General features: G+C 48.1%; 1 protein-coding gene across 2 annotated transcripts in view; it reads right to left on the minus strand.

Annotated features, from left to right (window-relative positions):
• Nucleotides 1-781: 781 nt before the first annotated feature.
• Nucleotides 782-21,116, minus strand: part of LOC135901874 (uncharacterized) — a 59,701-nt gene continuing 39,366 nt past the window's right edge. For both annotated transcript variants that reach the window (XM_065431702.1, XM_070532870.1), the window contains 3 exons: nt 19,477-19,635; nt 17,889-17,958; nt 782-906 (listed from right to left, as the gene is read on the minus strand). In XM_065431702.1, the coding sequence (XP_065287774.1) occupies nt 839-906; nt 17,889-17,958; nt 19,477-19,635 (297 nt within the window). In that variant the 3' untranslated portion in view covers nt 782-838. The remainder of the gene's footprint in view (nt 907-17,888; nt 17,959-19,476; nt 19,636-21,116) is intronic.

Here is a 21,116-nt window from a genome sequence, read left to right on the forward strand (position 1 = left end):
CAAAGGTGGCAACCACAACACGTACTTGAGCAGCCTCTTCTGGAAAGACAGACCTTCTCGAGCAAAGTGGCTCGGCGTCTCTGTCGATCATTTGGCTTCTGCATAATGAACGATGTCCTAATACCATAAACAAACCATATGGTGTATTACTGGCTGTCTTTTTGTAAGAAAGGAACCGGATACCATAGGGTGTGAGAGGGCCACTGTCGCTTCATTGTACGCGCTCTTTAAAGCTTCGTTTTATATGCATAAAGAAGTAGACGCAGCGCAAGGCACGTGTGTTTCCCCCCGGAGGAGGGAAAGAGTGCGATCGCGTGTTCGCTCGCCACGCGCCCGCCGTTTCCCGCCACTTCAGGCCCGCCAATCATATGGGGAGGCCGCGTTTTGTTCGTTCTGCCGAAAAGCAGGCTGCGTTGAACAAACGGCAGTGGGACCGGGCCCGTGAACGTGCTCGTGCTCGCCGGGCGAATCCAGTGCTTCGGCAAGATGAAGTCGGAGCCCAACGAAAACTCTGGGCTAAACCAAATGTTCGGGCTGCCATCGCCGAAGCACGGCAGCCCAAGAAAACTAACCAACCCCTTCCCTAGGGTTGGACAAGCTTCGCCTGTAGCCACATTCCCGGTATGGGAGAGGTTTTCATTTTTTGCAATCCGAGCAAGAGAGAGACTTCAAGTATTAAACAGTTGTCGTATACGAGTTATTGAAGGAAATCGTGAGAGCATTCACAGGGATGAAATTTTATTCCCAGTGGATGTGGCTACGGTGGGCTTGGAACTTCCACGCCCCTGTTTCATGAAGCCATATCCTGGCATTTCTTGTGTAAGAATGGCAATTCGTCTCACAGTCTCGAGTAGTATTCTTGGCGGACGACTAGGTCTGGGGTCAACTCTTTCAGGGAAGAACAACCTGCAATTTAAAAAAAAAGTTTGGCAGCCTGTTAAACTCTCTGTAACACTTCAAGGCGAAAGCCTGCTGCACACTTGGTAATGCCTCAGAGGGACTAACGACTGGCCAGAAGGTCTTGTGAGACGTTGATCAACATTAAATGTTGATTTATAGTGACAGAACCCAGCACACTGTTCGCGTTTTATGTAACACTTACAGTTTTAAAGTGGTAAGGAATGTCTCAAAAACCAGTAAGTTAAGAGGCCTGGCAGTGAAATCTTGGTGTATCGGATGTAGTCTATGAGATCACTATACATAAGTCACCTGTTATTATGTACGATATAATTATTGCCTAACATTGCAGTTTCTATATTATTAGGCACTTGCGCTTCAGTCTGCTTCTGAAATCAAAAGCGCAAGCATGGCTGCATCGTTTGGTTTTGACTGGTTAAATACCAAAGAAGTTGAACAGGAAACCACGAAAATACGTAGATATTATCGCAGAAATACTTTCACACTTCGGAAAACATGAATCTTAGGAAGATCGACTTCATAAACGAAAGAATACTTTCTCACAGTTACGGCCGGCCTTGTCGTCTGCCTTCCACTAATGCTAGCGTAAATTTCTATCGCGCGCACCTATCACCGTTTCCAGCATACTTCCAGTGAATGACTATCCTCATTGCAGGACAAAAAACTGTGATAAAAAATGTTCCACAGCGTTCTCAGCATTACCACTCCATGATCAGACACTCCGACCGGTAAGCTTTCCATTGCATTAAAAAGAAGGTGCCATGAAAATTTGCTGTCAGTCTCTAAGCTATTCACTTGGGGACCACACTTCTTGAAAGACATAACAAGCCTCAGTGTGAAATACACGTGTGGAGCTTTTAGGTCGACCTCCTCAACGACACATGGGTGCGCATAATGCACTACCTAAAGGTGCAGCATACTTGTGGCCAGTAAATGCTTCAAATGTGCTACACAAGCCGAACACAATTACGTTGCATCATCTCAATAGCGGAAAGTAGCACTCGCGGTCAAACGTCTCACTCTCGCTGCTTCGCGCGTCGCACTTAGTTTCTCGCTTGGCGGGCATCCACGGTCGTAACGTACTTGCGAGGCCTACCGCGCAATACGCTTGGGTCCGGGCGAGCGTCCTTCATCGCCGGCTCTCTCGTTTCACACTCGAGTACAGGCACAACCGCCCCCGCCACCGCGTGACGTAAGCGACTCAACGCCCGTTTTTCTGTCTGCGCGAGCCGCTCGTTCGGTCTCCGCACGCCCCTCGTTCGGAGAAGGTCACGTGGGCTTTTTACCACTTCTTGCGCCTGCCGTGTTTCCCTCAAGGTCACCGTGCAATGACCCACTTAAAGGGACACTAAAGGTTACCAGAAACTCAAGTTAAAGTGGTGGAGAAATGTTCTAGAACGTCTAAGGCGTCAATATAATCGCGAACAGAGCTTTAGTAACCGAGAAATTGAGGTAAATGCATGACACGATTTGAGACCCCCCAGCGACATTCCGGTACTAGCCCGATGACGAAAGGACTCCTCATAATTTGTGTTACTAATACTCAGCTACTCGTATTAAAAATATCATTTCATTCGATTATAAGACGGAAAAAAATGCTACTTGTCTACGTCTATTCAATTTAAACAAAAAATAACATTTTCACGTTACCCTTCAGTAATATGGGTGTTCGAAAGGTTTCGTTTTCGCTCGACTCTGCGCGCTCGACACTGCGCCGCGCACGCTTTGGAGTTTCAGTAGTTTGGTTATCGCGTTGGTTCTGCTGGCTCGCGAAACTTTCATTTGGAACAAGCAGCGAGAATGCCACGTCCATATGATGTCGTTGGAAGCCCTCGTTGCTCTCCCGCTCCGCAGAGCCGGTGTCGAGGCCGCCGTCGTAGTACGCAACGACGCCGGCAGCGCGAGCCCTAAGCAGCAGGTCGCGCTCGTCAGTGCTCAAATTGCTGAAGTTGAGCCCACCATCGCGAGCCAATCTGTCGGTGTCAGCGTCCATTGCGACGAGCGTCGAAGTTTGCGGCATAGAATGAAGTACCAGCTTACGGGCGTCTTGCGCTGGAGTTTGAGGTATAGTAGCGGCGCCTGGTGGCGGTGCGGGAAACGACATCTGTGTCGTACCAGCTTGGGTCGTATTGAGCCCTGGCTGTGGCAAAGCACGTTTCTAGGCCGAGTTTTGCGTCGATTTGCACTTTTTTAATGCCCTGTTGCGAGTGCAAAAAGGCTCGTCACTTCTCACAGACCACGCCGACCACGCTGCGAGCTCGCCGCAGCCTATAGTTTAACGAAAACGGACTCTCCGTGTGCCGTAGGACGTAATGGTTGGAGCAGCCACCATACTCCCGCTTTCGCTCTGCTGTCGGCTCTGTCTTGGCTCCGTTTCTGGCCGCGCGTTCGCGTTTTGCGCAGAAAAGCCGTAGCGCCGTCTGCGCACGCCTTTCTACTCACCGATGGCGCAAACCATGATGTCAGTACTCCTCGATCGGAGGGCGGGCGATTTGAACTGCGCTAGAGGTACGCGGACGCTTCAGAATGCATTTTCTCTTAAAATAAGTCTCTCCTTGGCACGAAACAAGCGTTTCGAGGTTTCTGGGATGGTATTTCAACAGTCCACGTTGACTTAATAGTAACCTGTAGTGTCCCTTTAAGGATTTCACCTTAATAAAACATTACACGTTGGCATTGCGCGTTCTATTTCATGCCGTGGTTTAATAACGTACGCTGGAGTGAAGGGCTCTTGCCAAACGATTTCTATGTGACATTGTTTTTTCTTGCAGTATCGCATTCTGCCTCGGGCAGACAACTTCCCAATGAACAATGGCCAGCGTGACCATATAGCTTTATTAACACGGCAGTGGCTATCGAAACTTCACTGAATCGCCTAAGCTCCGCCGATTTATAGACGGAAGTACAGTTGTAGCTTCAGAGAAATGTTTAGCTGTAGTTCAGTTCTACTTCACGATTGCTTAGGAAACATTAATGAAACAGGTCTCTAAAGACGAAGCGAATCCTACGGCGCAAAGGGAGAGGATTTTTTTTACTTATGTGCTACTTAGCCTATACTTTATGTTTTGAGCAATATGGTAATTTTTAACGAAATAAGGCACAAAATAAAAAAATTCCCTACATCTGCCTTAACAGATGAAACGAATTGGCTTGGTTGTAGAGTGCACCCTATGTCCCCACAAGAAATATGAAGGAGTGGACGGCAGCGTAGCTCTGAACAAAAGTATAATTAAAGTTACAACAGAGAGAAAACTTCGCACCGAGCGCAGCATTGTTTAGCCATGCAGTACACTTGCCCGCGATGGGCGTAACTGGCCGCCAGTATAATGATTTGTACTACGAGTCTCATGGGCCGCAGACGCGCGCTCCTTACGGCCTTCACAAGCAGCTTTCTCTTAGTTGTTTTTGTTTCCGCCGGCTTCGAACAGCTGTCCACTGTTTGCTTTATGTTGCCACTTTATTTTTCGGGGCTGCAATCCCATGTCTTGGTGATCCCAGCGCAGTAGATCATATTACGGTAGAGCATTACGGTAGCCGAGGAGTCCCTCAAGGCGGTGTGCTTAGCCCGGCTCTTTTCAATCTCACACTCACTGGATTAGTTGACAACCTGCCAAGCGCCGTACGACTTTCCATCTATGCGGACGGCATCTGCATTTGGGCATTAGGTGTGACACGACTACAGCTTCGCGCTCGGATTCAAAAGGCAGTCAGTATGACATCTTGCTACCTTAGTGAACAAGGACTTCAAATTTTATGCGGAAAGTGCGCAATGGTGGCATTCATGAGGAAGCAAATGTCTGTTTATGGAGTATCTATTAACGCACAACTTATACCATACAGCAGAACTCACAGGTTCTTGGGAGTCGTAATTGATAGAGACCTGTCTTGGACATCGCACGTGAATTACGCGAAAAAGCGGCTGACTGCTGTCTGTCACCTGTTCAGGTTCCTTGCAGGAAAAAATCTACACACGATGAGCTACAGCTGTACATAGCGTTGTTCGTTGGATTCCTGCGGTACAGCCTGCCTGCAATATCCAACACCTGCAAGGCTAACCTGCGTACGATTCAGAGCATTCAAGCCCAAGCCCTTAAGATATGTCTTGACTTACCACGCAGTGCATCAACGGCTGAAACCATTGCCTTTGCGCAGGATTACCCAATCACGATGCACGTTATCGTTGAGACAATGCGTATGCATCTCAGGCATTATGCTAGGACCCCTGCCCACCACTTGGCGAGCCTCACTGCTGCAAGACCCTGCTCGGCATTTAGCAGTACTGCCAGTGAACATCCTGCGTCGTTTACTTCAGGGTACGCACCTGCGGCCAAGCCTGTGTCCGTGGTGTTTCAGCCGTCCACAAGTACATATGATTCCAGGACTACAGAACTCCAGACTACCGGCCCCTGCTCTAAAACAGCTGAGCTTACTTATTTTGCATGAAAAGTACAGCAACCGCGAGCACATCTATACTGATGGATCGACTAAGTCGTGCAGTTCTGGTGTTGCGCTGGTTATACCAACGCGAGGAATGACACTGCGGTTCAAGACATCGCATGTCATGACCTCAACGGTGGCAGAACTAAGGGCCCTGCGTCGAGCACTGGAATTCATTGATTCTGGAAGACCTAGAAAATGGGCTATGTTGTGTGAATAAAAACCGGCATTACAGTGCACGCAGTCAGTTCTCCGACACGGATGTCGTGACCAATTGTCATACGAAATCGTTAAACTTTACCATCACGTCCAACAAAAAGGCCACGAGGTCGTTTTTCAATGGGTACCTGGACATTGTGGAATCAGTGGCAATGATTGCACCGATAACGCTGCTCGCATAGCACATCAAGAAGGGCACAGCGTTCCAATTCCGCTTTCGAGAACAGACGCCGCAAGGCAGCTTCGACATCTGGCACGCAGTCTCTCACGGACCAAGTGGAACTGGCCAAAGACTTACACGACTGCATAGAATAAACCCCTCTCTGCAACTCCGACCTCTACTCGGACTTCCTCGACGTGAAGCTACGCTTCTCTGTCGCGTATGGTTAGGAGTTGCCTTCACAAAGACATATTCTACAATAATTGGAGTGACTGACAGTGCAGCATGCGAGGTGTGTGGCACCGAAGAAAATATCGACCACCTACTGTGCCACTGCCCACGATATGCCCCAGAAAGACAAGAACTTGCCAAAGCTATCTAAAAACTGGGCAATGGGCCACTTTCTGTGCAGGTGCTGCATGAACACCACCCCCATCACTCGTCAGCCCATAAAGCGGTGAAGGCGCTTTTGTACTTCTTAGGGACGACGGGCTTTTGCGACCATCTGTGACTCTTCATGAAATTTCCTTCTTTCCTTCTCTCCTCTCTCTCTCTCCCTATCATCTTTGTTTCCCCTTTTCCATTCCCCCCCTATGTAGGGTAGCCAACCGGACATTATTCTGGTTAACCTCCCTGCCTTCTGCTTTTCTCTTTCCCTCTTCACAGCCATAGTTGCCATGCCATGGAATTTTAGTATATGCACTACTGACTCCTTCCATAGGATTATTTTACCTTTTACAATCTACTGGCTGAACGACCTGTCGCGCCGGCAAAATATTATTAGAAAAGTTGCGGTTTATAGTAGCCAAGTCTATAACGGCATCCAAAGCTATGGGGACAGGTGTTAGGTAGCGCACGGCGCAATATTGCACTTTTAACACTTTAGCAATGTTGCCAATGCTCAAGTCATGTGATAATTATCGACCGCTGCATCCTAAAATACCTCGCAGTCGTACACACCATGGCAATTGGTTTGGGCTAAGTTTTCAATGGGGCTTTTGAAGAACAGCGTTGCTGCTTAGCTATGATTTGGAAGCAGAAACCACACGACCTAGCTGGGCACATTCTCTCACTGGGAAACACTTCCACCAGCATAAACTTGGGGTGGTTTACCACGCACATGTCATGCATGAGGACGAAGAAATGACAATACTAGAATGACCCTGATGCCATAAAGACGACTGTGTGGTGACTACGCAATGAGAAATTCGGAATGACGATGATGGCTTCACGCCAATAGCGTGACCACACTGGAATCGCTAAGGGAAAGATACGACAATAAAACGGTCACGACAGCATGACGACGTGATGATGACAATTGCATCACGACGACAGAATAACCGTGACAACGGTGACATGACGAACATGAGATGGCGATGCTGAAGTGCCGACGATCGTACCACGGTGACGGCGCGACGACATTGTGATGACGACATCGAATGACGCCAGTGGCGGGACGACGATGGCGTGGCGATGGGATGATGCAGCTGCAATGAAAACGCGGGCGTAGCGATGTGATGCCGGAGCAAGGTTGACGGCGATGACACGACCACAATGGAAGGACGATGCTAACATTATTATAATGGAATGACAACAACAAAAGAACAATTGTATGAGAAGGCTAGAATGACAACTGCTGTATGATGAAGGCTGCGTGTCGACAATAGAATGACGAGAATTGGATGAAAAACGTGAAGTGATGACAACGGTATGGTGACTACGGAATTACGACGAAAGGATGAAGGCCACGGCAGCCCAATTGTAAGCGGACAGTGTAATAACCACTTGCTGCTGAAATAACTATTACTACTGCTGCTGCCGCTGCCTCCGCCGTCGCCGCCGCCATCAGCAAGCAGCAGCACTTTCACCACCAGCGGGAAAGTCATAAGAAAGATGCAAAGAAACCTTCACTTTCAAACGGCTCTGCGCATCGACCACGTTCTGCCCATCACGAACGTCATATTATTGGCAGTGTGTGCACCACATTAACTTCGCAAGGACAAAACGACCTCACAACCGCATTGATCACGAGCTCTTAAAGCTGTGGTGGTGCGGCCGCGACACTTGTTCCTCTGGCAATGCCCCTCTCCTTCGCCGTCCTAAATCTTTGAGGGCCATTAGGGACCACTCGCTAACACATTCCGCCACAAATTGTTATCACAGGGAGTGCCTGTCATGGTAAAAGTGCAAGTGTGCCTGAAAGAGGAGAAACAATACCCCAGACTAGTCACACGCAATAAGGAGGAGGAGGAATGAACGTTTATTGTAAGAAACAGCGAGAAAGTATCCTTTCTTCGCCCTAGGTGGGCGGCTCTCTTAGTTCGGAAAGCCGTTGGCTAATGCTGCTGCCCGCGCCCGGTCCACCAGACTTCTCTGATCTTCCAGGCTCTATGCCTTTAACATTGCCTCCCACATTTCTTCGATCGCTGTAAAGAAGTGTTTTTTTTTTACAGGACGGTTGTTTTATACTGAACTATGTATTGTACTGCGCGAAATGTACACCGCAAGGTGCGGTAAAAGACGAGAGACACGAGGAGAAAGCACAGATAAGGAAATGTATATGGTTATTTGTGGGCAGCTCGTGCGGGAATTTCAGGCCTTTGAATTTTTGATGAACGCTTGTTGAAGGCACTCACAATCTCGCTCAGGGCATCCTGCAAATTGCTATCAGGTTTCGTCTTGTCCATCATAAGCAAATCGTCTTCAGCGTGATTGAAAAAGCCCACAATGTTCCGATTGGCCTGGCAATGTTGCTAGCGTGCTTCAAACACGGCCAGAAATATGTCATTTCCGTCATCAACCACAAGGGCAAGTTCCTTGTGCAGGAAGCTGGTATTTTTTATCGGGTCTTCCATGGCAACTCTGCTAAGCGACATATTGCGGTAACCATTGGTAGACACATTTAACGTTAGCGGGCCAACTGCAACGTAGTGCACTCTTTCATATAACTTGATGATTTGCTTGTGATGGGCAAGATGAAACCTGATGGCAGTTTGCAGGGTGCAATGAACGAGGTTTTCAGTGCGTTCAACAAGCCTTCAAAATGCCGGAACTTCACGTACACGCTGTCCAAAAATGACTATATACTTTTCTTGCGCCTCTGTCCTCTCGCGTCTCTTTTTTTCGCGCAACATGCGTGTTACGTCGGCGTGGCTGCCATGAACGCCATGCCGGGACGACGGCCTGAAGAAATGGGCACGGAGACACAGACGGGAACCGAGGCAGAGAACATTTGTTGGCGTATGGCGCCTTAAATAGGCTCCGCATCACTACATCAGCGCCCCCTGAGGGCGAGTAAAATTTAGCTTTGAAACCGAAACCACCAATATACTATCATCCCTCCTCTATGCCTCAGTCCCCATCTGCGTCTCCGTGCTTCTCTCTCCGAACGCCATCCCGGCGTGCCCAACGGGCCCGGCGTGGCGTTCATGGTGGCCACGCCGACGGAACAGTTTGGCGACGAGGATCCAAGCGCATCGAGCCTACCTGCATACGTTGACGTCGCCGCCAGGACCGCTACGCCGGAACACAAAAAAAGCGTTCCTGCTCAACGCGCTGGAGGTGGAAGGTGTCAGCGTCTACAACATAGTCGAGACGGAGACTGAGGCCGACGAAGGGACAGGCGACGCGGGGGCACTTGACATGAAGCGGCGCTTCAATTGCTCGATACGCAGTTTTCTACTGAAGAAGATAAATTTTGCAGCCGCACCCATTTTAAGTGCAGATTACTAAGTCCGGAGTCCGGTGTAGACGACTGCAGAGTTCACCCAGGAAGTGCTGCGGCTCACCAAACTCTTCAAGTTTGGCGCCGCCACCGACCTCACGGTCCAAGATCAAAATCTTTGCGGCTTTCAGTCGCATCAACTTCGCTGCCGGTTCGTTCAATTCTGCGAGTACTTCACTGACAAAAATTCATTGCAGATTGCGCAAGGAGAAGAACGTACCGATAAAATAACGGAGAAGCTTGGCGTTCTACAAGCATAGGCCGTCATCATCATTCCATATTTCTCATTGCGTCGTCATCATACAATCGTCTTTATGGCATCAGGGTCGCCCTAGTGTCGTCGTTGCTTCGTCCTCATTCATGACATCTACTTGGTAAACCACCCCAAGTTTATGCGGGGGGAGGTGTTTCACAGTGAGAACCTGTCCAGCTAGGTTGTGTGGTCTCTGCTTCCAAATAATTGGTAAGCAGCGACACCGTTCTTCAAAGGCACCATTGAAAACTTAGCCTAAACCGATTTCCATGGCTTGTAGGACCCCGAGATATCTTCAGATGCAGTGGCCGACAATTAGCATATGACTGAAGCATTTGCAATATTGTCAAAGTGTTGAAAGAGCAATATCGCGCCATGCACAATTTAATACCTGTCCCCATAGCTTTCGATGCCTTCACAGACTCGGCTACTATAAACAAGAAATTTTCTAGTAATCATTTGCCGCTGCTGACGGATCGTACAGCCAATAGATTGTAAAAGATAAAATAACTCTAAAGGAGTCAAAAGTGCATATACTCTATGATGATGGATATTGTTTCTTGGCGCAAGGGCCAGAAATGGCCAAAGAGCGCCATGACATTTGGTGATGGATGGCAATGAGTATCGGTGAATATGTCGGTGATCGAGTAAAAGCTGTAAATGGTGTAAAATATGTACTTATTAAAATAATGTCAATGAAAAGTGAGTCCTTTGGTTGTAAAAGTACGTTGAGAACGATAAGATACTAAAACATGTTAATTTATAGCAGCACCAGTGCCTCTGCAGAGCCCTTCAGTGCAAGGGCTGCGCGGCATGTGCTCTGTGAGTAATTTCATTGCAGCTACAGCCTCTAGGCAGAGGCTGTGCTACAAATAGCCTGGCCAAATAATGTCTTTGGTATTTGTTTCTTCTAAGAACTTGAGAACTAGTTTAAAATTAAATAGAGGTTCATTGCCTAAAAAGAAGACTGGGTGTAAAGGTACATTATGATGGTATAAGAAAGGGAAGAACTTTTTTCTCTCCATTTCTAATAATGGGCACTGAACGAGAACATGAAGGACTGTAAGTCTACTGCCACACCTAGTGCATGTTGGAGGGTCAGTTCCAGTAAGAATATACGAATGGGTGCTATATGTATGCCCAATTCTTAATCTACAGAGCAGTACATCCTGGTGTCTTGTTTTTTTCTCAGAGATCCAGTTGCCTATCTTTGGTTTAATTAGGTGCAGTTTGTTGGATACCTGAGTGTCCCATTGCCTTTGCCAATATTTCCGTAGTTTATATTGTAAGAAAGGCTTAAGATCTGTGTAAGGTACAGGTATATTGAGGTCTTCATCACAAAAAGCTATAGATGTAGCCCTTTCGTCAGCAGCTACGTTGCCCTCTAGGCCTCTATGGCCAGGCACCCAACAAAGAACAATTGTTTGGTTCGACATGTAGGCTGAGCATAGAAGGTTGTAGACCTGATTAAGGATAGGGTTGTTGTGTTTTCGTAGATTTGATATCCCACTAACAACGCTTAATGAATCTGTGAATATGACAGCCTTTATTATACCTGTTTGTTTTATATGTTTCACAGAAGAGAGAATCGCGTATGCCTCTGCTGTGAAAATGCTGGTGTTTGGATTTAGTGCACCGGACGTTGAGAATGACGGTCCGAGAGCTGCATAGGCTACACCATAAGTAGACTTTGAAGCGTCTGTATAAAACTGCGCGCAAGAGTACTTCGCCTGGAGTTCGAGGAAATGTGAACGTATGTGTACCTCAGGCGCATGTTTTGTTAATGCGACGAAAGACATATCACATTGGATATTCTGCCATTCCCAAGGTGGTGCAATGTTAGTGGGAGTCATTAGGACTATTTCTCGATGTTGAATAGCAGTTTCATGAGCCAGTTGTTCTAAGCGCACAGATAGAGGAGGTCGAACAGATGGGCTGTTATGGTAAAGTCTTGCAGAAGATAAGTCATGTACAGTTGAATAACACGGATGTTCGTTATTCGATTTACATTTTAAAAAGTAGGAGAAGGTTAGAGACGTTCTGCGCAGATGTAACGACCATTCGTTCGCCTCCACATACAGACTTTCCACAGGACTTGTCCTAAATGCGCCTGTTGCCAGCCGTATGCCTAGATTGTGGACTGGGTCGAGAGTTCTGAGAGCACTATCCGATACGGATTGGTACACCACGGCTCCATAGTCGAGGCGTGATCGTACAAGGCTCCTATATAGGCTAAGCAAACACCTCCTGTCACTGCCCCAGTTTGTTCGAGAAAGTAGCTTCAGCAGGTTCATTGTCTTCAGGCACTTCGCTTTGAGATATTTCAAGTGCGGAATAAAATTAAGTTTTGTGTCTAAGATGATGCCTAAAAATTTGTGTTCAAGGCTGACCGACAGTCGTTGTCCATTAAGGTGAATAGTGGGTCCTGGTGATATGACTCTCTTGTTTGAGAAAACACATGTGCTTTTCTGAGGGTTAAATTTAAAACCATTTTCTTCTGACCACTTTGAGAGTTTGTTTAGGCCAAGCTGTAGCTGTCTCTCGCAGATGCTAAGATTGCATGATCTAAATAGCTATCTGTACATCGTCTACATAAACCGAGTAAAAGAGTGTGCGAGGTATGATGGTATGTAAGGAGTTCATTTTCACAATAAAGAGCGTACAACTCAGTACTCCACCCTGCGGTACACCTGTCTCTTGTACGAATGATCGTGACTGCACATTGCCAACTCTAACACGAAACGTTCTGTCAGACAGGTAGCTTTCAATAATGGTCAGCAGGTTGCCACGTATACCCATTCCAGAAAGATCCCGAAGGATCCCAAAGCGCCACGTAGTGTCATACGCCTTTTCCATATCAAGGAATACAGATACGACAAGCTGTTTGTGGTTAAAGGCTTCACGGATGTACATTTCCATGCGGACAAGGTGGTCTGTCGTCGACCTACCTTCCCTGAAACCGCATTGGTATGGGTCTAATATTTTGTTGGTTTCCAGATAGTGGAGCAAGCGTTTATTCACCATCTTTTCAAAGAGTTTGCACAGGCAGCTTGTCAACGCTATCGGCCTATAACTGTTTGCCAAGGAGGGGTCCTTACCCTGTTTCAGAATGGGAATTATAATGGCCTCTTTCCAGACAGAGGGAATCTGGCCGGAAGACCATATACCATTGTAAAGGAAAAGAAGAGTTCTTTGTGTTTCAGATGGCAGGTGTTTTAGCATTTCATATATTATACGGTCAGAGCCTGGGGCAGATTTGTTGCAGCCGTTTAGTGCTGCTTGAAGCTCTGCTATGCTCAATGGTCTATTGTATACCTCAGATTTTGCACTTTTTCGTACTAATTGCTGCCGTTCTATTCGTGTTTTTTGTGTTTGAAATGTGTCAGAGTAGTGCGACGAACTAGATATGCGTTCAAAATGTGCGCCTAGAAAGTTCGCCTGGTCTTCCATGCTATTTCCCTGTGTATTTACTAAAGGTAGCGAGTAGGGTTGTCGACCTTTTATTCTGTGCACTCTATTCCAGACCTTTGTCTCATCCGTCTAAGAGTTAATTCCTGATATATATTTCTGCCAACTCTCTCTTCTTGCTTGTCGGCGCGTTCTCCTCCCCTGAGATTTCACATGCTTGAAATTAACAAGGTTTTCTGCCGTCGGAGAATCGCGGAGCAACCCCCATGCCTTGTTCTGCTTTTTACGCGCGTTACGACACTCCTCGTTCCACCACGGAACACGACGCTTGTTAGATGACCCCTTTGTTTCTGGGATACATTTGGTTGCGGCATCTATCAGAAAAATAGTGAAGTATTCAACCGCAACTTCCAGGCTTAGAGCACTGATGTCAGCCCACGATATCAGAGTAATTTTTTGGAACTGTTGCCAGTCAGCTGAATCAGTTTTCCACCGAGGAAACTGTGGGAAACATTCATTCATCTTCGGTGTAGACAGAACTATCGGGAAATGGTCGCTCCCGTATGGATTTCTAATAACATTCCATTTAAGATCAGGTAAAAGGGTGGGAGATGCAATACTGAGGTCTATAGAGGAATAGGTTTTATGTGCAGTATTATAATATGTAGGTGCCTTACTATTCAAAAGACATGCACCAGAAGAAAAAAGAAAATGTTCAATCAGTCGACCTCGCACATCGCAATGAGAGTCACCCCATAAATTGCTGTGTGCATTTAAATCTCCTAGAACCAAATAGGGTTGAGGTAATTGATCTATTAATGTATGGAACTCATGTTTATGGAGCTGATAATGCGGGGGTGTGTACAGAGAGCAGATGGTAATAAGTTTGTTTAGAAGTATGGCTCGAACGGCCACTGCCTCTAGGGGCGTTTGTAGTTGTAGATGTTGGCACGCTATACCTTTGTCGAGTATAATGGCTACACCACCAGATGATGCGATGGCATCATCACGATCTTTACGAAAAATAACATAATGACGAAGAAAGTTAGTGTGTTTAGATTTAAGATGGGTTTCCTGTACACACATCACTTTTGGAGTGAGTTCGTAGAGAAGTTCTTGAACATCATCAAGGTTTCTGAGGAGACCTCTGACGTTCCACTGGATAATTAGCGTGTCCATAATGAAGTTAATTTGGTGCTGTGTGTACGGAAATAGAAGTTATGCCTTAGACTATAGAGCCCTTTCGAGGCCCCGTAATCGGGGTCTTGCCCTTTCTGGAGCGTTCGAGTGAACCTCGCCGCTCCTTAGGCGCTTGGCGCCCCTGGAGGATAGGTGTAGTGTCCATTGCCTCTTGTGAGGCGCCGGACACGTGCTCTTGCGAGCGGGAAGTTACCAGCGAGGGTCCCGCCTTGGAGGGCAAGACCCCTGCGCCCACCAGCCCGGAGGCCGATGGGGCTCCCTGGGGGATTAGGCTGCGCCGGCCGTTGCCAGCGCTGGAAGGGACCTGGGAAGTTGGGGCAGCCTCGGCTGCGCCCACCTTCGGGGTCGATGGTCCCTTCTCCTCGGTTGACGGAGCAGCGCTAGCTGCTACCGCCGCGGGGGCAGAAGGCGTAACTGCCGACTCACTGCTTGTGAGTCGGACAGCCGCCGGAGGCCGTTGTGACGCTGCCCCCTGACGCGCCACGTCGGCAAAGGTTTCTTGGGCAGGTATGATACCCGCCTCCGTGCCTCCTTGAAAGTTATGTTTTCCTTTACCTTGATTGTAACGATTTCCTTTTCTTTTTTCCAAGAAGGGTACGACCGCGAGTACGCGGCGTGCTCACCATCAAAATTAACACAATGTGGAGTGTTCTGGCACGTTTCAGAGGAATGTTCTTTGTCACTGCACTTGGCACAAGTCAGCCGGCCTCGACAGTTCGGTGAACTGTGGCCGAAACTTTGGCACTTAAAGCATCTGAGAGGATTGGGAACGTATGGTCGAACACGAAGTTTGATATAACCGGCCTCGATGGACTCGGGAAGGACACTTGAGCCGAACGTGAGTATCAGGTGTTTCGTCTTGATCTCTTTTCCATCTCGCCTCATCTTAATTCGTCTAACATTGATAACATTCTGGTCACGGAAGCCCTCCAAGAGTTCTGCCTCAGTGAGCTCCATCAAGTCATCGTCAGAGACAACACCACGGGTGGTGTTCATTGTGCGGTGCGGGGTTATAATTATTTGGGTTTCCCCAAATGACACTAGATTTGGCACTTTTTCGTATTGTTTTTGATCGCGGAGCTCCAAGAGGAGATCACCGCTTGCCATCCGCGACGCCTTATAACCAGGACCAAAGACTTCAGTCAATGACTTGGAAACAAGGAAGGGTGAGATTGTTCGTACTGGTTTATCTGGTTGTGCAGAATGAATGACATGGAAGCGCGGGAAGGATTCTTTTTGGCGGCCAAAAAATTGGAATACTTCATCGGTGCGCCCTCTTTTCTGAGGGCGATCAGGTAGTGGAGGGAAGAAAGCAGCCATGTGTGGATGTGCAGTTTTCGGCAGCAGCGCTAGCCACCCACCATGGAGTCCAACAAGGGGACGCTGCAGGCCTGAAAAACAGGGCCTGCAAACGCCAGCTGTACGTTGCCGCTATAACCCAATATGATATAACCAAGGTTGGCTACTCACACAAGGTTAACCCTTGCTGCCAGGAAGGTCGGAAGTAATAAAGAAATGAGAAGGAGACAGGAAAGGTGGAAAGTAAGGAAAAGACGAAGGTTGTAGGGAGAGAGAGACAGGAAAAGGCAACTACCGATTTCCCCCGGGTGGGTCAGTCCGGGGGTGCCGTCTATGTGAAGTAGAGGCCAAAGGGGTGTGTTGCCTCCGCCGGGGGGCCATAAAGGTCCAATCACCCAGCATCAGCTCAACCCCCAGGATCCCCCTTTCCCGAGACACGGCTAAGCCGCGCACGGCTACACGCGGGAGGGTCCAACCCTCGTGTGCTCGGGTCCGTGGTGTCGCCACACACCAAACGCCTGCTTGCGCAGACGCCCCTGCGGGGGTGCATATACTCTAAAAAAATTCCATGGCATGGCAACTATGGCTGTGAGGCTATTCTCTTGAGCATATTACGGTGATACGTGAAGTGGCTCATCCTAGACTTGGATATAGCAATTCAATTGCAAGTCTACTGCATGGCCTTCATTGTCATAGAGATCCCAAAAAGTTTCCTATATGAGGTTGGATACTTAGAAGTATTTGGGCCTTCAATGGCTAGGTGCAGGCGTTAGCAGCTTGAGCAATTGAAACTGAGCAAACTGCAGCTGAACATGTGCTTTCTTGTGTTTCGGCGTAGCGGTCTTGGTGGCGGCGTCAACGTATGCCTGCAACACACGTCGCCATTTTATTCAAGGAATGGCTGGTACGCGAAGGCATGACAAAACGGTCGGGGCGGGGGGAGATTGCCGCGTTCATGCTGGGCAGTAGCAGGCAGGGCTGAACGGTGAGGTGAGACCCAAAGAAGACGCCGCAGTAGCGTCGGGTAGCAGAAGTGGAAGATGGGGTTGCAGAAGTAGCAAGCAGGAAGCAGGCAGTCATAGGAAGTGCAGAAATACTGTTTGAAATAAGGGCAGAAGGAGTCAAAGATACAGTGGAAAATATAGTTGGCAGGGATAACTTACAGGTAGGTTCGATGTACGTGGATCATTTTCGTCGCCAAAATGTTACGGAATGGCGACGGAACGCGCTTCTCAGCAGGACATAGCGCATGTTCCAACGCTAGTAGCGCCCGGGCAGAATCCGGTGTCCACGGCAGCAAAACAGTTTCTAAGGGACCTTGAAGGCATCGTAGTACGTACGGAAGGGTTTATCCTCGTCGCCAAAATGTTACGGAGTCGGCAAACTCTATCGCGTAGTCACAGAAAATTATATGTGCATATTGAAGCCGGCTCTAGTCTGTCTAAGTGTTGCATGCATTCCAGTGCTTTGGTGCGCAGCAGCGTGGCACGCGAGGAGAGCGCGCGCTGCGGTTCGGAATTGAACGGACCGGCGACGACTCGGGAGGACGGGCTCCAGTGGCAGTCGCGACGGCTACAGCCTTGGCGCCTGTTCTTGGAACGCGACCGGGTCAACGCACGAGAAGCTACCGGCCCGCTCTGGCAACCATCCTACGTTCATCAGGCCCAGGGAACGACTCCGGCGGCTGACGGTCCGCTCCGTTGGCCGTGCCTGTGGTTCCGCATTTGAGCCACCGCCGCAACCAGACAGCGTTGCAGATCGCATGGCCGCTAGCAGGGCTGACGACCCTGCACGTGGGCTGGAGCCACTGGAGCTCGCCGTCAACGGGTCAATCACGATCCACGAGCCCAGAGCAGTGAGCGTCTTTCCTTTCTCTGGCGCCGAGATGGGCTAGCATCTCCTGATGAGGCAGCTGTTGTCAGTCGGCATACTGCGCGGACCCCGCCGTTGTACTGCGCGTGGGTGTGTCGCCCGTCAAGAGGAACGGGTACTTCAAGTCGGTGAACTCTATCGCGCGTAGTCACGGACAATCATATACGCAACTTGAAGCCGGCTCTAGACTTGTCTAAATGTTGCATGCATTCCAGTGTTTTGTGCGCTTGTAAATGTAGTACGCGCCCTGATATACTGTACACAAAGAGAACGCCGGATCGCTACGTCTTCCTCACTATGTGCTGAGCCCATGTGCCCATGAACTTCTATCGCAACATCGTATGGCAAAAGAGCACAGGCGTCTCCAAGTCACAGTATTATGCAAGGATCATACCTACCAAGGAGACCGAGGGCTCTGTCGATCTCATCTCGGAATATGCTGACCATCTTCGCCACTCCTTGTTGCCCCTGTAAAAATCACTACTGTAACTTCAATAAAATAGCGCACGTGTATTTTACGCACAATTGACTGAACTGCCCTTGGAAAAAACCCGCAAGTACGTATAGTGTATAAAGCTGAAAGGGTGCATGGCTTACGCCAACCTTTATCGAGACCGCATTTTCTAGCATAGGGGCCTTGTCCTCTAGAAAGTAGTTGTAGGCATTACACTGGTACAATATTGCCGTGCGACTGGCCCCTCGGGGCACTTCGCGTATATTTGCAGGCTTCTTTTACGTTTGCAAAAACGCTGTTACGTAGCACGTATTGAGCAACAGAAGCCTGCATCAGGAGTTTTGCAGCGCAGCTTTATATAGCTACCCTGTGGCTATGGTGGATGTCCGTTCGTCTAGGCGTCACATCAACACTAAAAAAAATTTTGTTTCCAGTTTCTCACGAATGCACTGAATTAACGCATATCATCGCTTCCCGTGAGGCTCGGTTTAACGGCCACCTGTGTCCTATACAGACTATTACCTCCAGTGGGCGTCGTGTGTTCGGGTTACGTCATAGTCGCCAAGGCGACCTTATAAAAGAAGAATAGTAATAATAATACTTATATACGAAGATGCGTCGATTGAAGCAAAACGCACCACCGCTTCTCTGTTTGTCCTTCTTCACAGACTGGAAGGGCTGATGAATTTTTTCGTGTTACTCTACCTTTTTTTCAAGGACACGTTTGATATAATTATAATGTTAGAGAAAGTGAATAATTACTTAAGAGGAATGATGAAGTAAGCGGAGTGCGAAAAAAATCTGGGTATCTCCACGTGGCGGCAAACAACATTAGCTTCCTTATGTTTAGCTACGTGGCATTTGAATATTTTTAAAACTTGTCTACATCGGACGCCCTGTATACTTGTTGACGTGTCCTTCTGTGAATATTGATTCAAGCAGAAAGCTTTGTTGTTAGCAACAGAGCCTTACCGCCTTCCTAATGATGCTGCCAGCAATTGGCTTTGAGCCAATATAAACCTTATTTTTATAACTTTTTGAAATCCGCTATGAGATATATTAGTCAAAGATAACAGAAAAGCAGAAAGCTATCTACTATTAGCAGAACACTGAAATATTATGAGTTTGAGGTCAGGTTTGGCCCAGTACAGACAATATAACGGGGCTCAAACTACCCTTACTCTAAGAATACAATTGTAGATCAAAACAAATGGAATTCGCAAAAACTGGCATGTTTAAAATTTCTTGTGTTATTTTTACTGCGGGAAATGCATTGAGACAATATTTTACATTTCAGGTATTTTGCATAGCCTGATTAAACCATAAGTTATCACATATCGTCCGGCAATATTCTCGAGGAAAGTTTGCATGAAACCAGCCTCGTATGAGCGTGCACGAAATGCGAATGTTGCAACGCCTTATACCGCCATAACGTCAGACCTACGCTATGTAGCTTTACGAATTTCTTTGATTGGCCGTTCTTTTGTGGCGAGCTTATACCTTAAGAGCTTCCAACAACATCTCTTACTCACATTGTAAGCAAGGCCCCAGACGACAGGTCGGCTGACGAAAACAGCCCGCGCTCCCATTGCTATGGCCTTCGTGACGTCAGTACCCATGCGCACACCTCCGTCCATGTACACCTCGCAACGCCCGTTGACCGCTTTTATTATGTCGGGAAGGAGTTCGATCTGCATATACGTGCACAACGACTGCAGAGACTTGAAAAATTCAGCAAGAGATAAGTAATGTAGTTGCCTACATCAGCTCCAAACACGTGGAACAAAAAAGTAACATTCCGGGTGGCTACTAACCATGCACATCTCCACAAAGACTACCGTTGCTGAGCTTTCCAACAATGGAGGTGCATCTTTATTAAAGTCAAAATCTTTACTAGACATATGTCCAACCCTTTATAACTGATACACCTCAGAAAGCAGCTCCTGCATTCCTCACTTCGCTACAGCAGTAAGCCGTATACTTTGCAATGCAGCAAATAAGTAGCCACCGACTTCAGCACGTAAGTGTAGTAAAACGTTTCTGGGTTTTTTGTGTGTGACAAACAGCCAGCAACGCTGAACTGAAACCCTTTTGATAGAGGTAAAAATTTCTGAAGGTTGTATCTGTAAGCAATCATAAGAACAATAGATGTGAGTTTAGCGTTAGTCATGCCCGTATGTGGCGGTCTCGCTGTCCAGTGACAGCACTGGTGCGCTACCTGGTGCATACAGCAGCACTTCTCGCCATAGTCAATTTATTGCGATTGCGATTATACGGACACTAAAAGCGAAAAGGTGCCATTCCATCCTCCGGCACCGCTGCTCTCGCCAGACTGCGCATGTGCAGCAGACCTACGGACGGTTAGAGGGCCTTTAGAGACGCAAAATGCGTTTGACTATAGTATTTTGAAAAGTTTAGAGTAGGCTCGCATGGTGCAATTGCCTGACGTCTGAATTTTCTAAGTTCATTAGGCCAACTTGTTCTCTAGTATCCTATCCTATCCTATGCTAACCTATCTTAAAGGGAAGCTGAAACGGTTTTCAATTTCCATGAATTGCTGGGATTGGGAAGAACAGGCCTAATAATTTACGGTTCCGAAATTTTTTTCTTCGTTTCGTTAATATACGGGGTGGAAATCGCTTTCTAAATCACCCCCGCGGACACGCCCCTGTCGCTTCCGGAGCGCCGGGTGAGGTGGTTGCCAGAGGAGAGAACCGGTGAGAGTGACGCCACGGGCGGGGACCGAGCTGCCGGACCAGCGTGCTGGCATGTGCTGGCATGCCTCTTTCCGTCCTGCGCTTTACTGAACGACGCTACGAGAGATCTGCCGCCTCCGCCGCTCACGTTTGTTTTGTTTTGCGATTTTCGTAAACTGTTCTTTCCTTCTGTGCTGCGTGAGTGCCTACAGCCAAGGGCGCCCAACATGCCCGCGTTCTGTGCAGCATTCGGCTGCGCGAACACAGGCGGGCGAGACGATGTGGTGTTTCACAGGTTCCCGAAGGACAAGAAGCTTGCAGCGCAGTGGGTCCGTGCGGAGAGGAGAGATAAGTTCGTGCCGACGAAATCAACTGTGCTGTACTCGGACCATTTCCGCGATAGCCGGATAGCCTTACGACGAATGCGGAAACGCGTTGTTGCTAGCGTTGCTACACTCCGGTTCATACATCACAGC

The sequence above is a fragment of the Dermacentor albipictus genome, chromosome 2 (assembly GCF_038994185.2).
Source record: "Dermacentor albipictus isolate Rhodes 1998 colony chromosome 2, USDA_Dalb.pri_finalv2, whole genome shotgun sequence".
Classification (NCBI taxonomy): domain Eukaryota; kingdom Metazoa; phylum Arthropoda; class Arachnida; order Ixodida; family Ixodidae; genus Dermacentor; species Dermacentor albipictus.